The 23,865-nt window shown below is 50.1% G+C and overlaps 1 protein-coding gene across 2 annotated transcripts; it reads left to right on the top strand.

Annotated features, from left to right (window-relative positions):
- Positions 1-730: 730 nt before the first annotated feature.
- UBL7 (ubiquitin like 7) lies at positions 731-13,844 on the top strand. 2 transcript variants are annotated; one of them, XM_045848705.1, is made up of 11 exons: positions 731-798; positions 2,411-2,623; positions 3,615-3,734; positions 7,475-7,557; positions 8,338-8,422; positions 8,976-9,033; positions 9,742-9,875; positions 10,133-10,182; positions 10,426-10,593; positions 11,167-11,289; positions 13,595-13,844. In XM_045848705.1, the coding sequence occupies exons 2-11, from the start codon at positions 2,440-2,442 to the stop codon at positions 13,730-13,732; spliced, it is 1,143 nt and encodes a 380-aa protein (XP_045704661.1). In that variant the 5' UTR covers positions 731-798; positions 2,411-2,439; the 3' UTR covers positions 13,733-13,844. The 2 variants fall into 2 exon arrangements, with proteins under 2 accessions (XP_045704661.1, XP_045704662.1); XM_045848706.1 differs by having other exon boundaries at positions 732-780.
- Positions 13,845-23,865: the final 10,021 nt, after the last annotated feature.

Raw genomic sequence — 23,865 nt, 5'->3', positions numbered from 1 at the left:
GCTAATCCTAACTTTGGCGCAAACATAGTCCAATTCTAACTAGGAAGCTAAAACATGCAGTTTCTCTGTCAGGGTCCAATGGAAACTTCCCTCCCCAAACTTAATCTACGAATGACTATTATATAAACCCCATCACTGCATGCTGGGCATACCTGAAACCCAACTTAGTAACTCCCCTCAAGGAACCCACGTTCCGGGTCTGCCCCATAGGTAGGTTAGCCGCAAGAAGTTGTGGCAAGGAAAACGAAGAGGCTGACTTCACCGAAAGCACCTGATTTCATCGTGAGGACTGCAAAGAACCGTTGGGGGCGTCCGAAGAAGCGGCTAGGGAAAGGATCCTCACGGACGGAGGGTCAGAGCGGACGGAGACCACGGTCCGCAATCTGACCTAGGGTTCCGCAGCCCGCGTTTCCACTGCCGCGCTGTAACAACGCGGGGCGACCGGCTGATTCTGCGTGCTTCCCAGACAGCGCGGGAGTCACGGGGCTGTACTCGCCACCTAGGGCGCGCTCTCTAGCGACTCACGCCCTGGGACATTGAGAGGAAGTAGTACTCGGAAACCAAAGCACCAAGAAATCTCCGCGCGGCGTATTTCAAAAAACCCAGAAGCAACGCCCTCCCCGTAACCGGAAGTGTGCAAGCAGCGCTCCAAGCTAGCCTACTGTTTACAAGGGGAGGGGCAGCAGCGGGGACTGCAACTTCCAGAATGCAGCACTGAACTTCCGGTTTCCGGCGAGGGGACCGGAGTGAGTGTTTTTACACCGGCGGCTCTGCGGCCGGGTTCGTTCCACGGGACGGGTGAGGGCGCTGGGCCCGGGCCGCGTGGGCTGGACTCCTGGTGACAAGTTAGCTGGTCCCATGGGAGCGGTGGGGTCGTTGCTAAAGGGTGTCCTCCCCACTACTTAGCTATCTGTGACCTTGTGCCGGTGACTTCACTTTTCTGGGTCTCGGCTGCCTGGTATGTAAAAGGTGGATGATAATGTCTGCCTCAGTGAACGATTGTGAGGCTTAAATGAGATATGGTATGTAAATAAACCTATTCCCTCCTCTATCATGAATCTGGACATGGGAGATACCTTCAGGATGCCTTGGGGACTGGTGAGCTGCCTGTCAACCTCACAACCTTTTGTATCGTCCCTACTAGAGGACTCTTTGGAAGCAATAGTGATTATAACAAGGAATTTTCTTGCCTTACAAGATTCTTCAAACCTCAAGAGTTTTCTGATGCATTTGGGGGGCACTCGTGTGCTAGGCAATAGAACCATAAAAGCAAAAAATTCTCGTCTTTGCTTTCAAGAGCCCCCAAGAATGGGTTAGGGGGAAGGTGAGATTGGAAGTAAATAGATATCTATAACTCTGCCCTGAAGGAATGTGGAGACGACAGAGGAGAGGCAGAGGGGACAGAGGAGGTGATATTTGGGTTGATATTGGTGGGAGTTTGCTAAGTTTTGCTGAGAGGACAAAGAAAAGGAATTACAAACAGAGTTAGCAGATGAGCAGAGGTGTAAAGTGAGGGAACTTTGTTTTGAATGGAAGCTGAGTGGGGGTGGGACTACGTGCTGGGGAGGGTGGGACAGGGTACTCTTGGCAGGAAGGCTGGCAGAAGGAACAGATGTAAATGTGTTTGTAAGGCTGTGGAGTTTAGACTTATTCATAGAGGTGGTTTAGAATCATCTGAGGAATTCTAAGCAGAGGGGTGACTTGATCATACCTGTGTTTTTAGTTTATTTTTTAGATTTTATTTGTTTTTAGAGAGAGGGGAAGGGGAGAGAGAAAGAGAGGGAGAGAAACAGCGAAGTGCAAGAGATACATAGATCAGTTGCCTCTCAGTGTCCCCAACTGGGGACTCCACCCACAACCCAGGCATGTGCCCTGGGCATGTGCCCAGTTCAATTCCCTGTACCTGACAGGGAATTGAACTGGCAGCCCTTCAGTTCACAGGCTGGCACTCAATCCACTGAGCCACACCAGCCTGGGCTTGATCATTTCTGTGTTTTTAAATGAGTTGGGTGGCAGCAGGGATGTTTGATAGGTAGAGGCAAAAGTCAGGGAACTTGTTATAAAGCTCTTGTAATAGTTCGAGCAAGAGGTGTGAATCAGAAATGAGTATACATAAAGGAGAGGGTTGGGTGATCTCATTTGAACCTCACAACATTGTTTTAGGTGGGCTGATGTTTTTATGTTTCCTTTAAAGATGGAGAAACAGGCCTAGAGAGCTGAAGTTCCTTGCTGTACATCATAGAATTAGCAGAGAGGACCCCAGATTCTAGTTCTGTCTTGATGCTGCACCCTGTGCTTTTCCTGCAATGTCACACTGAATTACCTCTCATCTAGCCTCTTGGTGAGATGCCGATGGAGTAAGGTGGTGGTCTGTCCTTTAACGACTAAAGAGGGCTCATTTCCTTTGCAGGGAGAAAGAGAGAGCGTGAAAGAGAGAGGATGTCTCTCTCAGATTGGCACCTGGCGGTGAAACTGGCTGACCAGCCACTTGCCCCAAAGTCTATTCTTCGGTTGCCAGAGACAGAGCTGGGAGAATATTCCCTGGGGGCCTATAGTATTTCATTTCTGAAGCAGCTCATTGCTGGCAAACTCCAGGAGTCAGTTCCAGACCCTGAGCTGATTGGTGAGTCTCTGTGAACCAGAGATGGGCTACTGCTCTGATTTCTTTTTGAGGAGGATACTTGTGGAATTACAAGGGTAAATTTAGAAGTTGGGATTTGTTGCCTCATAATGTTAACACTCTAGGGAAGTGAGTGTTGGGTGAGAAGAAACATATATCAAATAATAAAACTATTGGTTGCCATTTCAGTTGTGTATTTTTTTAAATTGTTGTTCAAGTACAGTTGTCTCCATTCCCCCCCCACCATTCCCCACCCCCCACTATCCCCACTCCCCACTCCTGATCCTACCCCTCTTTGGTTTTGTCTGTGCGTCCTTTGTACATGTTCCTGAAAACCCTTCCTTCTCTTGCCCCCATTATCCCCTCCCACCTCAGTTGTATATTATTCAGAATTACTTTTTCACAAAGTTCCTTAACTATGACGTTATTGAATTCTTTCTGAAAGAGCAAGAATTTGGGGTGGAACAGGGAAGGGGGCGCTGGTCAGGGAAAGCACTCCAGTATATGGCATTTTGAGTTGGTCCTAAGGAATGAGTAAAACGATTTTGTTTGTTTTGTTAGTTAGAAGGAAGGCAGTAAATAAGGAAAGGAAGATGGCCAAGGGCATTCTAAGTAGAAGAAGAAGGAATTAAACATAACAAGTTACATTATTGTATAAAGGTATTTTATAATAGCTAAGGGATCCAACTGGCAAAATGTGTTTTCAGTCCTGAAAACACTGGGTTTGTCCTTTTTGTTGTTGCATTTTCCCATGCATTTAATTGAACAGCCTCCACAATGTTAAGCTCTAGAGCTTTCTTGTAGATAGATCCTGTATTTCATGAGTTTGTACTTGCTAACAGTTGTTATTAAAATATATTTATTAAATAACACTACTATATAAGCATATATCATTCTCTAGCTATTTGTCTAATTGAAATAATGTTCCTAGGGGACAGAAACCATCTAAATTGTTTTGAGGAGCAAAGTATAAATGGACAGTTCTTTTTTTTAGATCTGATCTACTGTGGCCGGAAGCTAAAAGACGACCAGACTCTCGACTTCTATGGCATTCAGCCTGGATCCACAGTGCATGTTCTGCGCAAGTCCTGGCCCGAGCCTGATCAGAAACCAGGTGAACAACAGCTGGCCCTTAGGCAGAGCTTCAGTGGTATCAAGGGAAGGGTGTGTGGGTTTTTGAGGCACAGGCCTGGCTGGATGGAACAAAGGGGTGATTTACTGAAATGGTAATAAAAGATAGATATCTTTATTACTTATTGGATTAGACCACCTTGATAAACAAAATACAGTTTTGACCTTCTCGCTGCCAATGCCACTAATGGATGGGGATTTGCTTCTCTACTTTTTAAGTTCGTTATCCACTGTTTTAATGGGGTGATAATGTGTGTCTATTTAAGTTTCTTTAGGTTAGCGGTTTATTTCTCAGTGAACTTTGTATCTTTTTGTTATTGTTCTCATTAGAAAAAAAGCTGGGGGTTCCTTGGATTCCTTTAATGCAGTGATTTTCAAGAATTTTTAAAATGTGCAATACCAGACTTTAGTTAGGGACACTGACTTCTTTTCTCTTACACTGTCAAATAAAAAAATGACAGCAGCCAACACAACAATGGCCATCCTTTGTGAATGAATCAAAATTATACCTTTTTTCTTGTCAGAACAATATATTATTTTTTTAGTGTGCTGCAGATTTTTAGTAATTAGCTTATGTATGCCATGAGAGGAAAAGGGTTGAGAATCACTGCTCTGATACTGTGGTTTGTTCTCTTGTTTTCAAATCTCCCAGCAAACTGCCTCAGGCATTGATTTGCTTGGTCAGCTCACTCCTCCTGCTGTAGTGGCAATTTATTTTTCTAAAACTTGGAAATATTCAAACAGTATTAACGTAGCTCTTGGAGAAAACATACAAAGCCTCTAAAGTCTGTCCTTTGGATGTATTCATAAAAGGTGCTGCTTGTAATTTATAATTAAATTTTGCATCTGGGTTTTAAAAGCTTCCTCAAGGATAAATTTAAACTATATAAAAAGATAAGCTTTGTTAAACTGGCAGTTTGACATTTTTGTAATGTTCACAATTGCTGTGACTGGTTATCAGCTTGAAATATACTCTCTCTTTAAATCTAAACATAAAGGAGAAACACCTTTTGTACTCTGGTGAGACGTGAGAAAGAAAAAGGCAGTTTCCAACATACAGAGCTTGGCCTGACCGAGGGTCAGGAATGGAATGGGAACCATTTCACAGATCACCCACACCTACAAGGCCACTCAGAGACTGAGCTGGATCAAGACACAAACAAGTGCCCTCTCATTTGTGAACTGAGGCGGACTCTGGCCAGCAGTATCTGCAGTGTTGTGGATGAGATGAGACAAATTCACATGGACTTCCAAGTCCTGTGGAGAAAAAGGGATGACACAGCCACTCTCTCAAGGGGAGAGTGCCCTGACCCTTGCCTTGACAAGCTTTTATTGGCTTTCTAGTAGCATACATCAAACAAGGTCTTCATTCATTATGCTCAAGTGTGCTTTAGGTAATTATTTTTTACAGATAACAAAGGAAAGGATGTTACTGATTACTTCCTACAGATTAACAAGGAAAAAATGTTGCAAATGTAAGGGAACAATAAGTAATTGGTTTGGTTACACTTCAATCCTTGGAAGAATTAGCACAGACTTCAGGAAGTTACTTTAAAGATATGCGGTAAGCATTTGCTCCTTCAGCTCAGGGTGAGGGAGTTTTAGCAAGAGCAAGCCTGAAAGCAGCCTAGGCACAATGCAGGCCTGGTTTCCCATGGGAGAACTGATCTGTGGGTTTGGCATCCTGTGTGCTGCTATGTGCCTATGCGCTTTCCAATAGGGCTGGGCTGCATTTGCCATTCTACGCGGATAGGTTCCCTATATTGAACAGAGGCAAAAATCTGAACAATGTCCAAACCACAAACATTGCCAAATATCCCTCTATTATGAATGCTGCTACTTTCCATTACACTTTCATCCTTGCCCTAGTTTTCCTTTAGGTAATAATTATTAAAGTACCCAATCATAAATGCACCCTGAATTCCTGACAGCATCCAGTCCAAAGCAAAACCACATCTCCTTAAACTTCCCCCTAATCACCCAGCCAAAGCCCAATCCTATAGTAAGTCCTTTGCAAACCCTCTTATTGAGATGCCCCACAGAATTCAGCATGGTTTGGTATTGTGTGGTTTTTGTTTGATCTAGTCTTATTTCTCCTGCCATCTTAAGAGTTCCTTGATGTCAGGGACTCTTATTTGTTACATACGTGTGCCTTGCCCAAAAGCAGGCATATGGAGTAAATGCTTAGTATGAGTTTGCTGAGTGAATGAATGAGGTGATTTGCTGAAGGTGAATACTTTTCAGAAGAGAGACTGCTCACAATTAGCACTGTAGGTAAGGATGTGGTTCCACATGGAGCCACAGGGGGGCCAATTGCCTTGCTTTGGGAGTGGTGCTCCTGGAGGTAGTTGGGCACTCCATACACAGCCTACTCCATCCATCCCAAGTAGCAGTCATAGGTGAGGGCAACCACACTGTTAACATGTGACTCAGGGTGAACTTCTTCCCTGCTCCCCCTTCTTAATCCACATTCCTTCACCTATGAAATGGGCTGATATCCTAGGTAGGAGAGTAACTAAGTAAAACTAAGTAAAACTGCTAAACTTTCATATATACATCAAAACTCCCCAAAATCAAAAGTCAAAAAGGAACTTTGAGTCCTAGTGAGACACTGGATATCGAGCATGATGAAAGTTTAAGCCCCTAGAGGTATAGTGTGTTTTGTGGTCCCTCTTGTATTTTTTTAAATTAAAAATAATATTAATTAAAAAATAATATTATAAATAATTTGCCATGTCTGTGGGTCTCAGTAGAGCCCTGTGTTCCCCCCAAAAGGCTGTCTCAGCTCCATAGTGTCAGTTTCCATCTAGTGATAATGGTACAACCTCTCCTGGTACCAGCCTCACAGAATGACTGTGATTACAGCCACAGGGTCCACATGTGGTCTCCACTGGGCCTCAACCTTGGAATTTGGCTGAGCTGCCTGCCCACTGCCCCTCACCCGGATTTCCAAACTGGGAAATGCACTCATGTCTTTCTGGAGGAGAGTTGATAAGCAAAGTTGATACAGCTGCAAACTTCCCGATATATATGACTATGAAAGGATGATTGTATGGAGACTCAAAGGACTTTTGGGACCAGAGAAACTGTTGTCATTGACTTGTAATGAGAGCTGTTATTTTGGAAACTTTAGAAAGAAAGTTTCTGAAAGAAAATACCACAGAGAAAACAATTACCCTGGATCCTATCACCCTGCTAAGTGCTGGTCTTTCCTTTGTCCCCGCCGCCCCACCTTGGACCACATGCACACTGACACATTTTATGTGGTTTAATTAGAGAATGCACATACAACTTTGTGTTCTTTTTCTCTTAACATACTGTGCCGATATCTCCATATCGTTCTGATGGCCTGCAGCACTTAGTACTTTAAATCACTGTAAAAATCTACTGCGTTGGTTATACCTTCCTCCTTTTTACATGTGAGAAGTCTAGAATTCCTGCATGGGGTGTTGATCAGAGCAGTGTCTTTCATGTGATAAGATCTCTCTCTGCTGGAACTTGACTTTGATGATCTTTGATAGCCTGAAGATGCCTAAAAGAGTGCAGTTTCATTTCTGTGTTATAAGCGGGTTTTTCTGAATGGGCACTCAACATTCTCCAAGGGGTAACGAGGGAGGGGACCTGCAGACCAAGTTGTACCTGGCCACATGCTGAAATGATGTTCTGTGTCTGCAGCATAGGCAGGGCCTGGGCTGCGGGGTAACTGTTGTGTCTTGTCCGCAGAACCAGTGGACAAAGTGGCCGCCCTGCGGGAGTTCCGGGTGCTGCACACTGCCTTGCACAGCAGCTCCTCCTACAGGGAGGCGGTGAGTGTGTGCTGTGCTACCTGCGCCTGAGACTTGCCACACCAGCAGGAGAGTGTGACTGCTGGAGAGTGGTGTAGACTGGGAGCTGGGAGCCTGTTGCCATGACTACCAAGGGTTCCTCGGGGAGGATTTGCCATGTCTGTGGGTCTCAGTAGAGCCCTGTGTTCCCCCCAAAAGGCTGTCTCAGCTCCATAGTGTCAGTTTCCATCTAGTGATAATGGTACAACCTCTCCTGGTACCAGCCTCACAGAATGACTGTGATTACAGCCACAGGGTCCACATGTGGTCTCCACTGGGCCTCAACCTTGGAATTTGGCTGAACTGCCTGCCCACTGCCCCTCACCTGGATTTCCAAACTGGGAAATGCACTCATGTCTTTCTGGAGGAGAGTTGATAAGCAAAGTTGATACAGCTGCAAACTTCCCGATATATATGACTATGAAAGGATGATTGTATGGAGACTCAAAGGACTTTTGGGACCAGAGAAACTGTTGTCATTGACTTGTAATGAGAGCTGTTATTTTGGAAACTTTGGAAGTATAGATGGGAGAAGGACTAGAGATTGAAGGTTTACTGTGATGTTGCCTTTTAAGAAAAATTGTTTGTTTCCCTCTCAGTAAGCCACGATCTCAGAGGAGAAAGAGGTTCATCTGATTCCTGGGGCTGTTGTCTTGTGGTGGTGGTGGTGGATGTGCAGGCACTTAGAGGGAGCAAGGATTTAAGCCGAGTGTGGGATCCTGCCGAGTGGATTGAGCTCAGCCCTCCCTGCTTCTCCTGCAGGTCTTTAAGATGCTGAGCAATAAGGAGTCTCTGGATCAGATCATTGTGGCCACCCCAGGCCTCAGCAGTGACCCCATTGCTCTCGGTAAGTACAGAGCTGAACTTGAGGAAGTAGCAGTTGTTGGAGGAGCAGAAACCAGAAGAGGGCAGTCACCCTAAAGAGACTCTGACCATCTTTTGAAGAATGACTGGTCTTGTGGGGGGTGGGGGGGGAGAACCAAGATGCATTCTGCATACCCAGCCCTCCAGAGCTGTCAGCCCCACAGCCTACCTAACATCATAAATGAAACTGGGAGGATGTCAGACGAGGGCAGCGGTTAGCCCAAACCACAGCTATCGGGAAGACTCCGTGCACACCTTGATGGGTCAGGGAAGAGGCCAGAGATCAGGGGGGGAAAAGAGGAGGTCGGGCGTGTTGGCACCCAGTACGTGACTTCACTGCAGGGGGAGGTGGTGAGCAGGGGACAAGATGGAGAGCACTCTGCTGTGCTGCTTGGTGCTCTGTATTTGCTGCTCCTTACATGGGTGCTCTGTGGTCCTGAGTCCCTGTTGAGCCTGTTGCTCTGAGGCCTAACACCTCTCCTCCCTCCCGGATCTGGCAGGGTTTCATTCTCTGAGGTGAGTCCCGTTCTCCTTAGGGGTTCTCCAGGACAAGGACCTTTTCTCTGTCTTTGCTGACCCCAACATGCTCGACACGTAAGTACACCCGTCTTCTTAAAGAGTACCCTGTCTCTCCTCATCCGGTCGAGCCAGAGCCTGATTGTTGCCCTGCATTCGGCTCTCAGAGCCCAGTCCCTGACCACCCCCACGTCCCCCTTCTAAGTCCATCAGGAGGCGAGAAAGAGCAGGGCGCTCTGAGGAAACGCCCAGCCCAAGGCAAGAACACATATTGCTGTGGAGGTGAAGCAGGGTCTGAGGGAGGCAGCCTCGTGGGCTGGGCTCAGTGTAGCTCTCATTCAATAGCTAGGAAGCATCCTTTGAAGGATGTGAAGCTGGGGAAGCAAGCGGGTGTGTAGATCCCTGTTGTTTTCGAGCTAGATGGGACAGAAGAGGTTCTGTCTCTTATGCTGCAAGTGCAGGAAAAAGCTCCCTCACCGCCCCCCAAGAGAAGAGAGGGGACCTGGGAAGCAGTGGTAGATCCCTGAGCCTCCCAGGCTGTCTTGTCCCGTTGTGCTGGGGGAGGTGAAGCACTTACGGTGGGTCCCAAGACTGAAGGCCTTGCCACTGTTGCTAGGGGCAGAACAGAGGAGGGCGAAGCCACTGGAAGGAGGTGCTGAAGACTGAGGAATTCAAGGCCAGGCACAGGGGGGCTTGATATTTCTGAGGGCCACCCAGACTTTTGTCATGGCAGGGGCGCTCTTTCTTTCTTATTCACCCTTGGCTTTCTTCCTGGCCCTGTTCCAGGTTGGTGCCCGCTCACCCGGCCCTAGTCAATGCCATTGTCCTGGTTTTGCACTCGGTGGCAGGCAGCACGCCGCTACCGGGGGCTGACTCCTCTTCCCGGAGCACGCCCTCCAGCTCGTACCGGGACATGCCAGGTGAGTCCCAGGAGAGTGTGGTGCGGGCCCCCTCAGGGGCCGGCAGTGGCCCAGGAAAACGCTTTACTCAGCAGCTATGTATAGCGCTGGCAGAGGGTGTTCCTCGGGAACTCTCGGTTTGAGTCAGGGAGTGCATCTGTCCTGTAATTTTCCAAGAGGAGAGACGAAAGTATGAATTTGGAGAGTGTCTGAGCTGCGATTCTGGAGCTACGCCTGTGCCTTTCTGCTCTCCCTGAAATCTGTTCTGCCTCCTCCAGGTGGCTTCCTCTTTGAAGGGCTCTCTGATGACGAGGACGACTTTCACCCGGTAGGTGGCCTGGCTGCCTGCCCTCTGGGGAACGTGGTCCCAGGGAGGGCTGCATCCCTGCAACCTGGAGCCCAAGCTGCGAGGTGGTCATGGGCCCTTTGGTGGCCAAGTCTATGCCACACTGTTGCTTTGTGACCCTGGCAGCCTGGGGAGTCTCCCCAAGAACTGCACATGGAACGGGGGTGGTGTTATCAGGACTGTCACAGGGCCACTTTCCTGATCCTGGGTGCCTCCCTTCTCCAGAGGGCCAGGTCCACGCCCTCCAGCAGCACCCCCAGCTCCCGCCCAGCCTCCCTGGGGTACAGTGGCGCTGCTGGACCCCGGCCCATCACCCAGAGTGAGCTGGCCACAGCCCTGGCTCTGGCCAGCACTCCAGAGAGCAGCTCGCACACACCGACTCCTGGCACCCAGGTATGGAGAGGGGAGGGGCAGGTGGAGGCTGGGCCCCCAGGGGAGAAGCTCCCCAGCGGTGGGATGGATTTGTCCTTGCTGACCCTGATATCTGGTTTGAGCTGAAGACTGCCCGAATCCTCACGGGTTTCTCGCTGTGAGACCTTCCCCTCCCTTGCCCTTAGGGCTCAAAAGTCCAAGGCGTAGCACAGTCCCAATTGATTCCTCCTCCTGAGTGGTTCAGGAGAAACCTTCCCTCACATTAAGTGCGCTTCCCCCATCCCTGGCAGGGCCCAGCCCTCAATGGCTTAAGTATTTCTGGTGACCGTCTGTCCAGCTTCCAGTGCTAGGATCCTAGGCTAGGGTCAGGGGCTCGATTCCATTTCCCTGGAGCAGAAGAGAATGGAGCCTTTCCTGCCCGCCTGACAAGCCTTTAGGTGACCCCTGTGTGGTTGTCAGGTCGGGCAGGCCGCTGCTGGGAGGCAGTATTTGGGCACGCCAGGGGCACCATGGGGTGATGTGACAGCAGCGGGTATGTGCTGGGAGACTGAGACGGCCCTGAGGGTGGCCCTGACCTCTGGTTTGTCTCACTAGGGCCATTCCTCTGGGACCTCACCAATGTCCTCTGGTGTCCAGTCAGGGACGCCCATCACCAATGACCTCTTCAGCCAAGCCCTACAGCATGCCCTGCAGGCCTCTGGGCAGCCCAGCCTTCAGGTCAGTCTCCCCCCGCCTGGTGCCCGTGCGGCTTTCCCAGTCACTTTGGATACCGAGCTCCTGCTCTCCCGAGGGCCTTCCCACTTGGCGTGCTTCACTCCGGGAACAGCAGGGGCAAGGCCGTGGAACAGGAAGAAGCTGTCCACAAGGAAAGTTGTCCCTGGGACTTGCACTCCTGCACCCAGGGACCATGGCCTGACTCCACTGACCACCTGGCTTGGACACTCACGGCAGTTTTGGTCCCTTCATTCATTCCAAGGGCGCTGCCTGAGCACTGAGCATGTGAATCCTGAGCGTGGACCTGGGTCCGGCTCCTGGGCTAGAGGTGAGCCGGCCCCATTCCTGCCAGAGGGGCGCCAGGCAGTTGGGTACTGAACTTGGGGAGCAACAGGGCTAGAAGCCCAGGCCAGGACTGGGGTGAGGGTCTAGGTGTGGCAGAACATCTACAGAAGGGATGTCTGAGCTGATCGTCAAAGAATTAGTTAGAGGTTAGCCAGGCAGGGAAGGGGTCGATTGGGTGGAGGGATGGTGTCCAGGCATGTGTGGAGGGACATGTGACATGCTGAGAACTACAAGGCTCCAGGCGGTGTCCTCATGGAGGACATCCTGAGATGTGGAGCCAGAGAGAAAGCAAGCAGGTGCCCGCCTGCATGTGAGGAGCAGAGGGCCTGGGCAGGGTGGGCACCAGGGGAGCAGTGGAGGGTTACGCAGGAGTGACGCCAGCTGCTCTGCCTCGTGGCACGCGCACCTTAGCCGCCAAGCGGAAGGCCCACGGGGTCGGGTCTTACTGCCTGTCTCTGTGCACAGCCGTCGGCTTCCCCGTTTCCTTTGCTGCTCACAGTGAGCATGAGGCTGTGGGTCATTTCCGGAACTTGCCAGGGTCAGTGAGCCAGGAAGTAGTAGAGACCAGGTTTAAGCCCGTGGGGTTATGTGTACCTGACGTGGCCCAGGTGGACAGTGAGGGGTTGGGAGCGGTACCTGTGGAGGGACAGCTTGTCTTTTCCGTTTCTTCATCGCAGCTGGATGCCTGCCCACCTTGTTCTCCAGCTCAGGAGCTTCAGTGGTTCCACCAGGCCTGTAAAGGGAGTCAGAGTAGTTTCATGGTTTTCTCAAAAGCCCTCCTTCCCCTCCCGCCTGCACAAATTTACACTCCTCCCCCCACTACCCTCTGCTTTGCACAGTGCGAGCACAGCATTTTCCCTAAGTTGTGCACTCACCTACTTCATGAGATAGACAGATTGATGAAGCCTTGAAAGTACTGAAAGAAAATATGGCTTAATTGCTTTAAACCCTTACAGTTGAGAAGGTTTTTCATACCTGAAAGTCAAAATCCAGGAGCCGTTGTATAAAGAGTAATATATTTTGAGCTTGTAAAAGTGAAGATTTATGCAGAGCGATCGAAAACAAAAAAAAAGAGAAAACACCAGGCAAAGTCTGAGCGCTAACAACAAAATTGATTTAGCGAAAAGGAGCGAGGCCGTGGACTGACTGCTCACGCGCAGACGGCCCGCACCAGGCGCTTCCTCACAGTCCCTGTCTCAGAGTCTGTGCAGGAGATTGAGCAGGTGGGGAGAGCGTCCCCTGGTGCAGGGTCAGTCCCTGCAGTGCTGTTCCAATGGCGAAGGATTCTGGTACACTTCAGGGACGTCCCACGGTGTTCAAACGTGTTACGGTTATTAAAACGCTCGTTCAGTCCTGGCACAGAGAGATGTCCAGGGGACACTGAGAGCGTTAACAAAACAGAAGAGGGAAAAACAAACAAACAAACAAACAAACAAACAAACGGAAAGCAGAGGAGGGGTATACATATGGAAGAGGAATGTAACAAAAGTGTAGGTTTAGGAATATGTGTTTGTCCTCTGAGAACAGAATTGGTCATCCAGGATGGGGCTGAGAGTGGACAGAAGGAAGACTTTTCACTCTCTGACGTGCTAAGAAACAAAAGCGAAAAAATTTTATCCTCCTCCCCCTTTTTGCATGTGTGCACGTCTGCGCATGTGTATGTCTGCTTATAAGTATAGGAGGAGAAAGAAAGTAATCTTTTGAACTTTAGACATGGGGTAATTTGTGCTTTTTTTCTTTGATCCTTATGTTAGAGGTCTTTTTTTTAATTGGATAAACTCTAATTTGTTCTTTAAACCCTGAGTCTCTCTTGCATTCTTACTAGAAATCCTGTGTTGTGTGGAACTTCAGGTCAGAGTTTGCAGTATTAATCCACCCTTTCCCCGTCCCTCAAAGGATAGACCTGAGTGGGCCTCCGTGGGACCGCACCTAACAGCTTTTCCCTGGTCCTGTCTTTCTGCAGAACCAGTGGCAGCCTCAGCTGCAGCAGCTGCGCGACATGGGCATTCACGATGATGAGCTGAGCCTGCGGGCCCTTCAGGCCACTGGCGGGGACATCCAAGCAGCTCTGGAGCTCATCTTTGCCGGAGGAGCCCCATGAACTCCCTGCTCCTCCTGAGCCCCTAACAAACTGCCAAGGTGTCTGCCTGTGGGAGGCACTCCTGGAAGTGCCCCGTCTCTTTTTTCCCCAATACACGTGATGGTTGACCTTGTCTTTGTCCAGTGCTTGGCCTTTCTGGCTGATCTGCACTGGTGGAGGTGGGGCAAGCATGGTGTGTGGGTCTGATATCAGGGAGCATGACTGGCCCCTGCTGCCGGCCCCTGGGTGGAGAGGTTTAGTCCCATGTCCTGGCATGCTATGTGATGCCCACGTTCTCTTTTGGGAGAAGTTTTCAGTGATAGTCCCCAGACTCTTTGGTGCTCTGGGGTATGGTGTCCTCAGTATGTGCCTAAGGCCATAGCAAGACTGCTTCCCAATCTCTAGAGTAACTGCTGTGTTACAGTTGTAGCCAGAGGAGGTTGTGGGTCTTGGATGAGTACAGTCGGAGGAGTGGCCAGGTGGACTTTCAGAGGAGTAGGTAGGGGCCGCTTACTGTCCGCATGCTTTGTTCCCTAGAGGCTTCCAAAGGATTCCTTGTCCTTCCCCCAAGCTATTCTCGACTGACATTTGATGCCTTTTCTGTAATGATGCCAGAGTCCAGGCCTCAGAGCTGTGCCAGGAGGCAGGGCCCTCTTCTCTGTGCTGAAAGCGCAAATACAAGAGCAGCTAAATAACATGACTAAACGACACCAATAGGCACAGGTCTCAGCCCACATATTGATGGGAGGGCACCAACCCCAAGCCGCTGCTCCATCTGCCTGAGCTCTTGTTCCCCTTGGCATGGTGTTCCCTGCTGCACCGCGGACATGTGCACGTTAAACAAGTGAGTTTCGTGTGCTTTGAATACTTTATCAGGAGAAAATATTTCCCTTCACATTGTGTTTCAGTAGAAAATTGCTGAGAGGTCTGCCCCAATCCCATGCCTTTGGCAGGTGTGTGCTTTCATTCACAGTGTCACAATCACGGTCATTCAGTTTCTGCTTGTTACCTGGGACAGAAAGTTTGCCACTTATAAGGACTGTCTACTCTGTCCTGTTTCCCAGCCTTGAACGCCAAGGGAGCACAGCATGCCTGCTCCCTCTGCTTCACTAGCACGGCTTCAATTAAGGAGAGTCGTGTAATTTACTTGCTCCCTGACCTCCAGTTTTGGTCCACAGCACATCTGTTCTCTCTGGATGACCTCCAGGTCTTCCATGATAGTCCTAAAGGGAGATACTTAGGGCCCACTAGTCCAGAAATGGCCCAAACAGCATAGTATTCTTTCTTTCCTCCAGAAAATGTGAAATCTCTCCACATTTCCCTCTCAATCCTAGAAATAATGTTGAGAGGTGTTTGCTTTGGCTGAGAAGACTCAGACTGAACCCACCAGGCTTCTTGGGGCCAGGCCCGTTTGTGCCTCAGTGAGCTGCCTGGAGCCCAGCCTCATCTTGCAGTTAGGGCAGACAGGAAGCCTTGTCTTTGAACCCCATCTCTCTGGCTTGTTTGTGGTGGAAACAAACGCCGGTTCCAGCCTCATGGGCCTGCCTTGGTCACATGGGACTGACACAGCCCTTGTCCCCATGATACAGCCGGCCTAGAGTCGGTTTCTACTCTGTGGCAACTCACCCCCTCCCCCCAAGGTCTGCCTTCAAAGGCACTGGGTGGGGCCCCTTAACTCCTTGTCCTATTCTGTGGAACATTTGGGTAACCCTGCCTTGTCCTTGGAACTGACCCCTAAATACCAGCTATACTGCTTCCCAGAATTGAGCTATCACCACGATTTCCTTCATCCTTCTTTGTCAGCTTTTTCCTCCAGGGTCTTGGCAAGTTGGCGTTGCTTCCTGTGGCCATGTTTTAAATACGTTGTGTCTGATAAGTGCCCCCCGCCCCCCGGTTGTGCTTCGGCTTTCCATGGGCCAAGGACCCCTTCCTCACCATTGTACCCTTCACCCTTTCAACAAACACTCAGCCTCTGCTCTGTGCCAAGTAAGAAAGACAGGATTCTTGCTCTTCCAGGACCATGTCAGTGTTAAGACAAACAACACATATGCTAATGCTTGATGAGAACTGGCCAGGCTGGTCCAGTGGGCATGGGACGCCCAGGTAGGGGAGCTAACTTGGGTAAGGGGCTGTGTGTGGGAGGGAGAATTTCTTGGAGAAAGCACCATCTAAGCTGAGACCTGAAGGGTGAGAAGGAGTTGGGCAGGAAGGAGTAGGCACTGAGTGGCCTGGGCACAGGGAGAGCCCAGCTCCCGTAGCCCCATGGGACAGGGTTGGTTTGGAGGCAGACAGATCATTGTCAGCCATGGAAGGAGTTTGGACTTACCCTAGAGACGGTGGGAAGTCACAAGAATTTGAATTAGTGGGGAGAGAATCAGGTTTGCACTTTGGAAAGGACACTGGTGGCTATGTGTGCATAGATGGGGAGTGGGCCAAGCTCAAGGGAAGGAGACCAGTGGGGAATTATGATCCCTTGAGAACTGATGGTGGGCTGACCTGGCAGTGTGGGAAGAGAGGAGAGTAGTGGGTGCACAGAGACTAGGAATTAGCAGTATCACATTTTGGGAAAGGTAAGTGTGGTATTAGTTCCATTTATTGAATGGGGACACTGAAGTTAAGAGGTGAGATAATCTGTCCATAATCTCATGGTTAGGCAGTGGACAAGTTGGCTTTAGAAACTCAGGTCTGTCTTAGGCCAAAGTGGGCATCCTTCCTACTGCTGCCTGTTTCTTCTGAGTGTGGAGGAATAGGAGGAGGTGCAGGGTCTGATCTCTGAAGAGCTTGGGCTTAGCCTTAAGGGCAAAAAGTACTCTGTGGATGGACTTAGGCAGGGCATTGGGGGACCAGACGTGTGTATGAGATACTCTGACAGCTGTGTGGGGGCTGGATTTGTGGGAAGTGAGGCTGGGAGTGGGAGACCAGCTAGGAGGCTCACCGCCTCCAGATGCAGCATGGTAGGGCCTGGACTAGAGCTGCAGCAGGGGAGCTTGGGGGAGGGAGGGGTGTGAGATGGAAAGGCAGACTGGATGGGAGAGAGGGAGGGAGGGAGGGAGTGGGGAGGCAGGCAGGGTTGGAGTGTGTAGATGGGGGTGCGGCAAGAACAAGGGAGTGGGGTCGGAGTTAGGAATGCAAGTCCAGGTTTATACATACTGAGCCCAGAGTGCTATGGGATAGCCATGTGGGGATGTCTTGTAGATGGCTAGATGTTCCTAGAATGGAAATAATGATCAGGAAGTTCTAAGCTGAATGGATCTGTGTCATATGAGAAGGGAATTAAACTTTTCAGGGAAAAGGAAAAGGCACACCCACTAAGGTATTAGGCTTTATAGGAAATGGTGACTGATGGACATGGAAGAGGGCAGGATCTGCTGCTTCTGGGAAGGTCAGAGCAGGAGTCATCTAAGCTGATGGAGTGGAAGGACCTGGAAAGAGAAGGCTTGGTCAGTGGTGTGAGATGCCACAGTGAAACCTAGTAACAAAAGGGCTAACCTTGGACTTGCTGACTTTGAGCCATGGTGACCTTGGGGAGATGCTACAATGGAACCAGAGCCCAATTGCAGGGTTTGAGGCCTGAATAGGTGGGGGCAGTGGAGGCAGGGAGGGCCGAGAACTCTGGAGAAGCTTGCTGGCGAGAGGGTGGTTGGAGTGGGGAGGAGAATGAGTGAGCTTTTGTGGTTCAGCAGAGGTGAAGTTGGAATGGATCACAAGAACTTTTCTAGGAAGCTAAGGGGGGAAAAAAAGGAAGAGACCCTGAAATAGAATATGCAGATATGTGGAGATGGGTGAGTTTTCTGAACAGATCTCTTCTCCTAATATAACTCAAATTTGGCTGGGCTGGCACAGCTTGTTGGGCACATGGGTCTGGTTCTGCTCCTCTTCTCAGCCCCATCTGGCCTGGGCCCCAGACCAAGCTTTCTGAGCTTTCCCCTGAGGTGGCCTCTTACTGCCTGTGCCACAGGCCTTGGCAGTAAATGTTTGGTGAGGATGTTGTATATGGCAGGAGTTATTTAGGCCTCTCTCTGTCTGCTTACCCATCCTTTCCAAGCCCCCTCTGGCCCTGGGCTGCAGTTAGGTCACATTGGCTGTGCCCCTCATTTCCCTGGACCTGTCGCTCTCTGGCTCCTGTAGGCTCTGCAGTTGCTGGTAACAGGATTGTGCTTCCTCCGTGCTTGAAATACTTCTGCAGAGACCCAGGCACTGCCCTCTCTACTTTGGCAAAAGTGGCTAACAGCAGTGCAGTACAATAGTGCTCATTTATCAAGTACCTTCTCTGTGCCAACCGCTGAGCTAGGCACTCACATACTCTAGCTCAGTTAACCCTGAGAAGTAGATATTATCGCCATTTACAGATAAGTGCTTCCTGTTAAAAGGACATGACTGTGCTGGGAAACTGGCCTTTCCAGGGACTGGGTGGGATTGTATCAGTGCTGTCCTATCAGTAGATCCACTGATATCAGTGTATCAGTATATCCTCAGTATATGAGGCCTTGTGCCTGGCTGACAGTCCTAGATGCCACTCAAAGGGGTGAAGGGTCTGCTCACTACTCATCCATCTTGGAAGTGGCAGCTTGAATCTTGGAGAAGAATCAGGCTTCTAAGTCAGACCCACCAAAGTTATGGTCTTGTTACAGAACAGACCCCGGGTGCTGGGGGTGGTGGTGGTGAATGACATACTATTACCAAAAGGACCCCCGCTTTTCACCGGGAGTTCCCCCCCCCCAGTAGTAGGTTCCCCCCAGTACTAGGTTCACTTAGCCTGCCGCCAGAGGAAGGACGTCTCTCAATGCCAGAGATTGGTGAAAAGGAAAGGAATTATTTATTTAAAAGTTATACAGACTTAGAGTAATGACTTAATGTCTTCATTAAAATACTAAAGTTCTTTAGAATACCCACAAATGCACACAGTCCTTCCTTCTCCCTCTGCCCAGTCCAGGGTACTATCTCTCAGGAAAAGATGTAGAAGTCCATGATTCAGGCTCCCGGCACCATCAGCTGTGTCGACGCCACAATCTCCAGTTAATCCAAAGCCATGGGGCTCCTTCTCACGGCCCACCAGCAAGAGTCCTTTCACTCTTTTTCTTCCAGGCAAAGTCTCCCCTGCTGCCTAAGCCACATGGCAAAAGGGAGCAACCTGAAGCCACATGGTCCCAACCTCTGCCCAAGCCAAGTGGTGGTTCCCTTCTCCTGCCACAGCCATGTGGTCCCAACTCCTCTAAAGCCACATGGTCCTACTGGTATGGCTGCCGCACCTGGGTTTTAAGTCCCTGTGCCTATCTTCCTCTGCAGTCCCATTTCCCACTCCTCCCACAATCAGTTACACCTGCCAGCATTCCTGTATTCTTCCAGCTTTACTGGGCTGCTATAGTAAGTCCAGGCAGGGCATGGCCCCATGGCGCAGAGCCAGTCATCTCCAAACTCTCACGCAGGCCATGTGCTGTAACCAGGGGGAGTTGCTTCCCAGTTACATCCTGGGTTGAAGTCACTCCCATCCCCCTGGCTCAAAGCATGGCCACAGCTGTTTAACATATCTGTGACACCAGTTAAAGGCTATAGATATGTTAAATGATCATTCTAGAGGTTAGCTGCAAAGCTGTTGCTGTACAAAACAGCTCTCAATGGCCCTGCTCCATGTGTCCCATTCCCCAGCTCAGACTGGTGGGGGTGAGGACATCATATATACATTTTTCTTTAATATTTCCTGGATACCCTGAGTTCTGGACCTCATTACAAATCCCCATTTGGACCCCCCCCCCTCGTTACAATCTGTTCCTCAGATACCCTAACCTCTTAGAGCTGCAGTTCTGTTTGAATTTTTCCTCAAAAATTTACACAAGTAGATATTGACAACTTTTGTATCAGAGATGCCAGTGCATACAGGGCTGGCCTGGTGAATGTTGTAGATGATTGCCGGAGTGAGGATCCTGACAATGAGGCGACCCAAACAAGAGGGACAGAAACAAGGATAATCTAGAGTTTTGTGGTGGGGACCAGAATGGCAATTGCTCTCATGGAGGATGATGGCGTATCATTTCTTCTCCTGAGCTCAGATTCAAACTCACTCTTTCCCAACTGGTGTCCCAGATAGCCACTCCTGGCTGGGGCTTCGCCCAAGGATTCCCCTGAGCTCCGATCAACAGGATTTAACAGCCTGGCTGGTATCTCAGCTTAATAAGGCAGTGCCTTTGGAGGGATTGTAATCAGGAACAAAGAAGTCAGTCTTTCCAACCTTCTTCCTGCTCAGCCTCTCTCCTGCTGTTGCATCCCGATCTGACACTAGATCTTTGAAGGAGGTAGATGTGAACCAGACTGCCTGGCACCTAGGAGGGTCTCAGTAGAACTTTGTTAATGACTGACTGATGTCCTAGAAATCAGCCAGGGTTAGAGAGACCACACAAAGCCCCAGGAGTACCTCCTTGGACCTGGGGTTATTTACTCTGAAAAGGTAGATTTAGAAGGGCGTGGCTGCTGTGTTGAAATCCCTGAAGGGCTCTATTCCAGGAAGAGAGATTAGATATGGTCTCTGTGGCCTTGGAGGGCAGATTTAGGACCACTGTGGGGGAGGGTGTCTTCCTCTGGAAAAGGACGTGTGTCAGTTAAACAAGACAGGAAAGGCTCTGTGGGAGTGAGCTCATCATCACTAGAGGTATGTAAGCAGAGCCTGCATGGCTACCATAAAGGCTCTTGTAAGTGCCTCCCAGGTTGGACTCTGAGAGTTCTAATTTGAAGAACTGGGCTTCTTGGATCACCATATCCATGAAAGAAAGTGAATTGTTTGTGGGAGACTACATGTCTGAATGCATTTCTTTTCCTCAGGTGGCCCCAGCAGGCCCAAGGATCACATCAGAGGTGGGAGGTTCCTGCAGCGGTAGTTTTAAAAGCAGATTTATTTCAACCTACGAACCAGAAGGCAGTGCAGAGGGTGAAATGAGAAAGCTTTGTCTGTCTCTGGTCCAGATAGGAGAACTGCTGTTTTAGCTCTTGGTAAACAAAGAAATGGAGGCCTGGGCTGGGGGCAGGGCTTTGCTTACCTTGGGTCAGTGGCCAAGCTGGGACTTTGTCTTTGGCCTCCCGGCCATATCTATTCAGGAGACTATTAGTCTAGATGGATTCCACGTGGCTCCCAAGAGATCCTGCTCCGCCTCAGGCCCTGGGTACTGAGAATGGAGGCTGGAAGATGGATTTAGGTGTGGGAATGGGGTGGAGGAGGAGTTTGTCTCCAAAAAGCCTTGGGAGTATGTACAAACTCTCTCTCTCTCCTCTGTTAAGTTGCCACTGTGCGTGGAGTGGCCACCAGGTGGCGCTCCTGTGACAAGCTCTGCCTTGTGGGTAGAATTTGGGGTCTAAGGATGCTGGAATCCATGGGTGGACCTGTTATATTTTTAGGTGAGCTGAGTGTCTTGATGGAATGAGAGAAGATCTGTCTCTTCTCTGCCAGTCTTCTGTTCATCACTGAATATCCCCAAGTGGATTTTTACTTTTTGTCTCCCAACCTGCTGCCCAGACTCCGATCTTAGCAGTTTATAATAGGGTCAATCAAATAAAAATGCATCTGGAGTGACTAGGACAGAGAACAGAGATGCAGGAGTGGGATCCTGCAGCGAATGTTGACCCTCAGGGCCAAAAAGAGAGGTGGCAGTTCTGAGAAGTTCTCCCTTTAGGGTGGGCTGCGCTACCCTAGAAGGAAGAGGCACTTGGATAGGCGGGGAGTGGCAGGCACTTGAGGGAACAGCTTGGTAGAGGTTTAGGGCCGGGCAGAGCACCAAGGGGAGGATGAGATGAGGTATGAGGCCTGCGCAGGTCAAGGAGGGTGTCAACATAACTGTCCAAACATGTAGAGAATTTTTGGGAGTTTATTTGAGTCAAACTGATGACAATTGCCAGGAAGCAAAACAAAACCTCAGCGGATTCAGAAGTGCCCTGGAGGGTGCATTTGTGCAGCTTATTTTATACATCAGAGTCAAAGGAGGAGATGCAAGAGTGGGGGTTACATGAAATCCACTGGTGGTAGATTAAGGGGGCAGGAAAAAGCAAAAACGGATAGGGGAAAATCTCTGGGATTAGATAAAAAGTATAATGGAGAGACACGCACTTCTTTTACGTTGGTGAGTACAGGATAGTTAATAACATTTACAGCATATAGGGATGGTATTCAGGGGAACAAGCTAACAGTGAGGGTTCTGTGGTCCCAGTGCTCTGGTGCCAGCCTGGCTGTGCCCTGAGGGGTCCGGAAAGCAGAGTACTCTGACGTTTCAAAGGTATGTTATCCTAGATGCAAGAAGACAATGGACAGGCTCCCTTGCTGGAAACATTGACTTCTGTCAAGGAAGCTACAGGCCTGGGATGTGACTCCCCGCCACGACCCACTTTCAGTCAGGCATTTTTACCTTCAGACCATCTGTGGGGCTACTTTGGTCTCTGAGTTTGTAAGGATCATGGTGGGTACAGACCTCTCCTGAGCTTGTCAGGTTTAGTGTGTGGCCCATTTTTCATTCATAAGGTTTTCCCCTGTACAGCTTGCCTGTTTCAGCCTTAAACCCCTTATGTGGTCTTCTGAGAGTCGGGCCAAGAACAGTGCTAGCTCAGGTGGTCGTGGCCATGCTCCTGCCTGTGAAGTAGCCATGCCTGCGCATGGCCAGCACGCAATAAGGGATTCCCAGGTGTGGCCTTCTGCCACAGACATCTTAGTTTTGAATTACTTACCAATATTTTAAAACTGGGAGTTTCACCAAAACCTTAACTTTCAGCTTCTCTGGAAAAATCAGACTATGTCACACTGGGTAGACTTCTCGTGGCCCCTGTGGGCTAAAGGGGAGTAGCCACTGTCCTGTGGACAGGGCATGTGCCCTCCCAGGGCTCCCAGCCCCACCCCACCTGCTTCACCATTCTTAAGGTCTCCCTTGTCTCTACCCCCAGCAGTGGGGTTGGGCTAGGGCAGTAGGAGTTGCTGTTGGTAGTTGCTGGAAGGCCTAGGTAGGCACCAAGTTCTGAGGACTCATAGCAGGGACGGATCTAGCAGGAAGGGCTGTTGTGGGCTTGGGTTCCTATACCTCCATCCTTTACCTCCCACAGGCCTCCTGTGAGGGTTAGGTTCCTCCTTTGAAGAGCAAGTGTAGCCATGGAATCAGGGCTGAGGAAGGACTCAGAAGGAGCTTGGAGAGTGGAGGACCCTCTGAGTAGGGGCTGGAAAGGCTTTGCTCGGAAGGCTGAGCAGAGCTCCTGGGGTCTCTGCTCCTTGGGGCCTATGAACCTCAGGGTTGTTGTGTGTGTCTATTTCTCTGATTTCCCATGGAGTCTTCTTGGATTTGGCTGTGCCTTAGCTGCCCTGCAGGGAAGACCCCATCACGGCATTTTTCCCTAGACAAGAGCTCCTCCCTCTACTCTACTGTAGATGGAATTTTGGGGAAGGGGCGGGCAGGAATGTGCCTCCCCCTCAGGCCTGTCAGCATCCACATCTGTTGCTCCCTTTGCTGGTCCATTTCCTATCATTGTCTAGGGGTGGGGATTGTGCTCCTGTCCTTGGTCCTGGCCCAGGAGCCAGCTGTGGCTTCCCATGAGGCAGGCAGGGAAGCCACATGCAAACACTGGTCCTGTGCTCTCCCCACCCCAGAGAGGGATACCTGCTGTCCTCTGTGCCCATATTCTAGCTACCCTCTCCCTCTCTAGAGCTACTACCCAAATCATGGGCCTGGTTCTCACCTCCCCTGGCTGTCTGTAGCCAAGTAGGAGTGGGATGCCATCTGGCCCTGGCCCTTTGCCCCTAGACTGGCTGGCTCGGGGATGCCCATTGGTGGCGAAGCAGGTGCTGAGCTGGCCATGGAGGAGCCCAGCCAGAGGCCCACCCTGGGATATGAGGTGGGATGGTCTTTAGCACTACCCCCTTACCCCAACCCCAGCCTGGAAAAAAAATTTCCCTGGCTCCTTCCCCACTTTCTCTTTGCTGCTTTGTTGCTTGGGAGGCTGAGCCCCTGGTCTGCCCTCCTGCCCAGCATCTGGTAACCTGGGCCCTGTCCCGGCCTTCCTTAGGGTTGTGTGGATCCAGACTCCAGCCTAACACAGCAGGCAGCCATGGGAGGGTGCATTGCATTCAGAGCATTATGATGTAGACGGTAAGGGTGTAGGCCCCATAGAGATTGTCCAAGCTTTAATCCCACCCA

The sequence above is a fragment of the Phyllostomus hastatus genome, unplaced genomic scaffold (genome assembly GCF_019186645.2).
Source record: "Phyllostomus hastatus isolate PE091 unplaced genomic scaffold, TTU_PhHast_1.1 phas_contig_62, whole genome shotgun sequence".
In the NCBI taxonomy this organism is placed as follows: Eukaryota; Metazoa; Chordata; class Mammalia; order Chiroptera; family Phyllostomidae; genus Phyllostomus; species Phyllostomus hastatus.
This window is presented reverse-complemented; position numbering and strand designations above follow the sequence as displayed.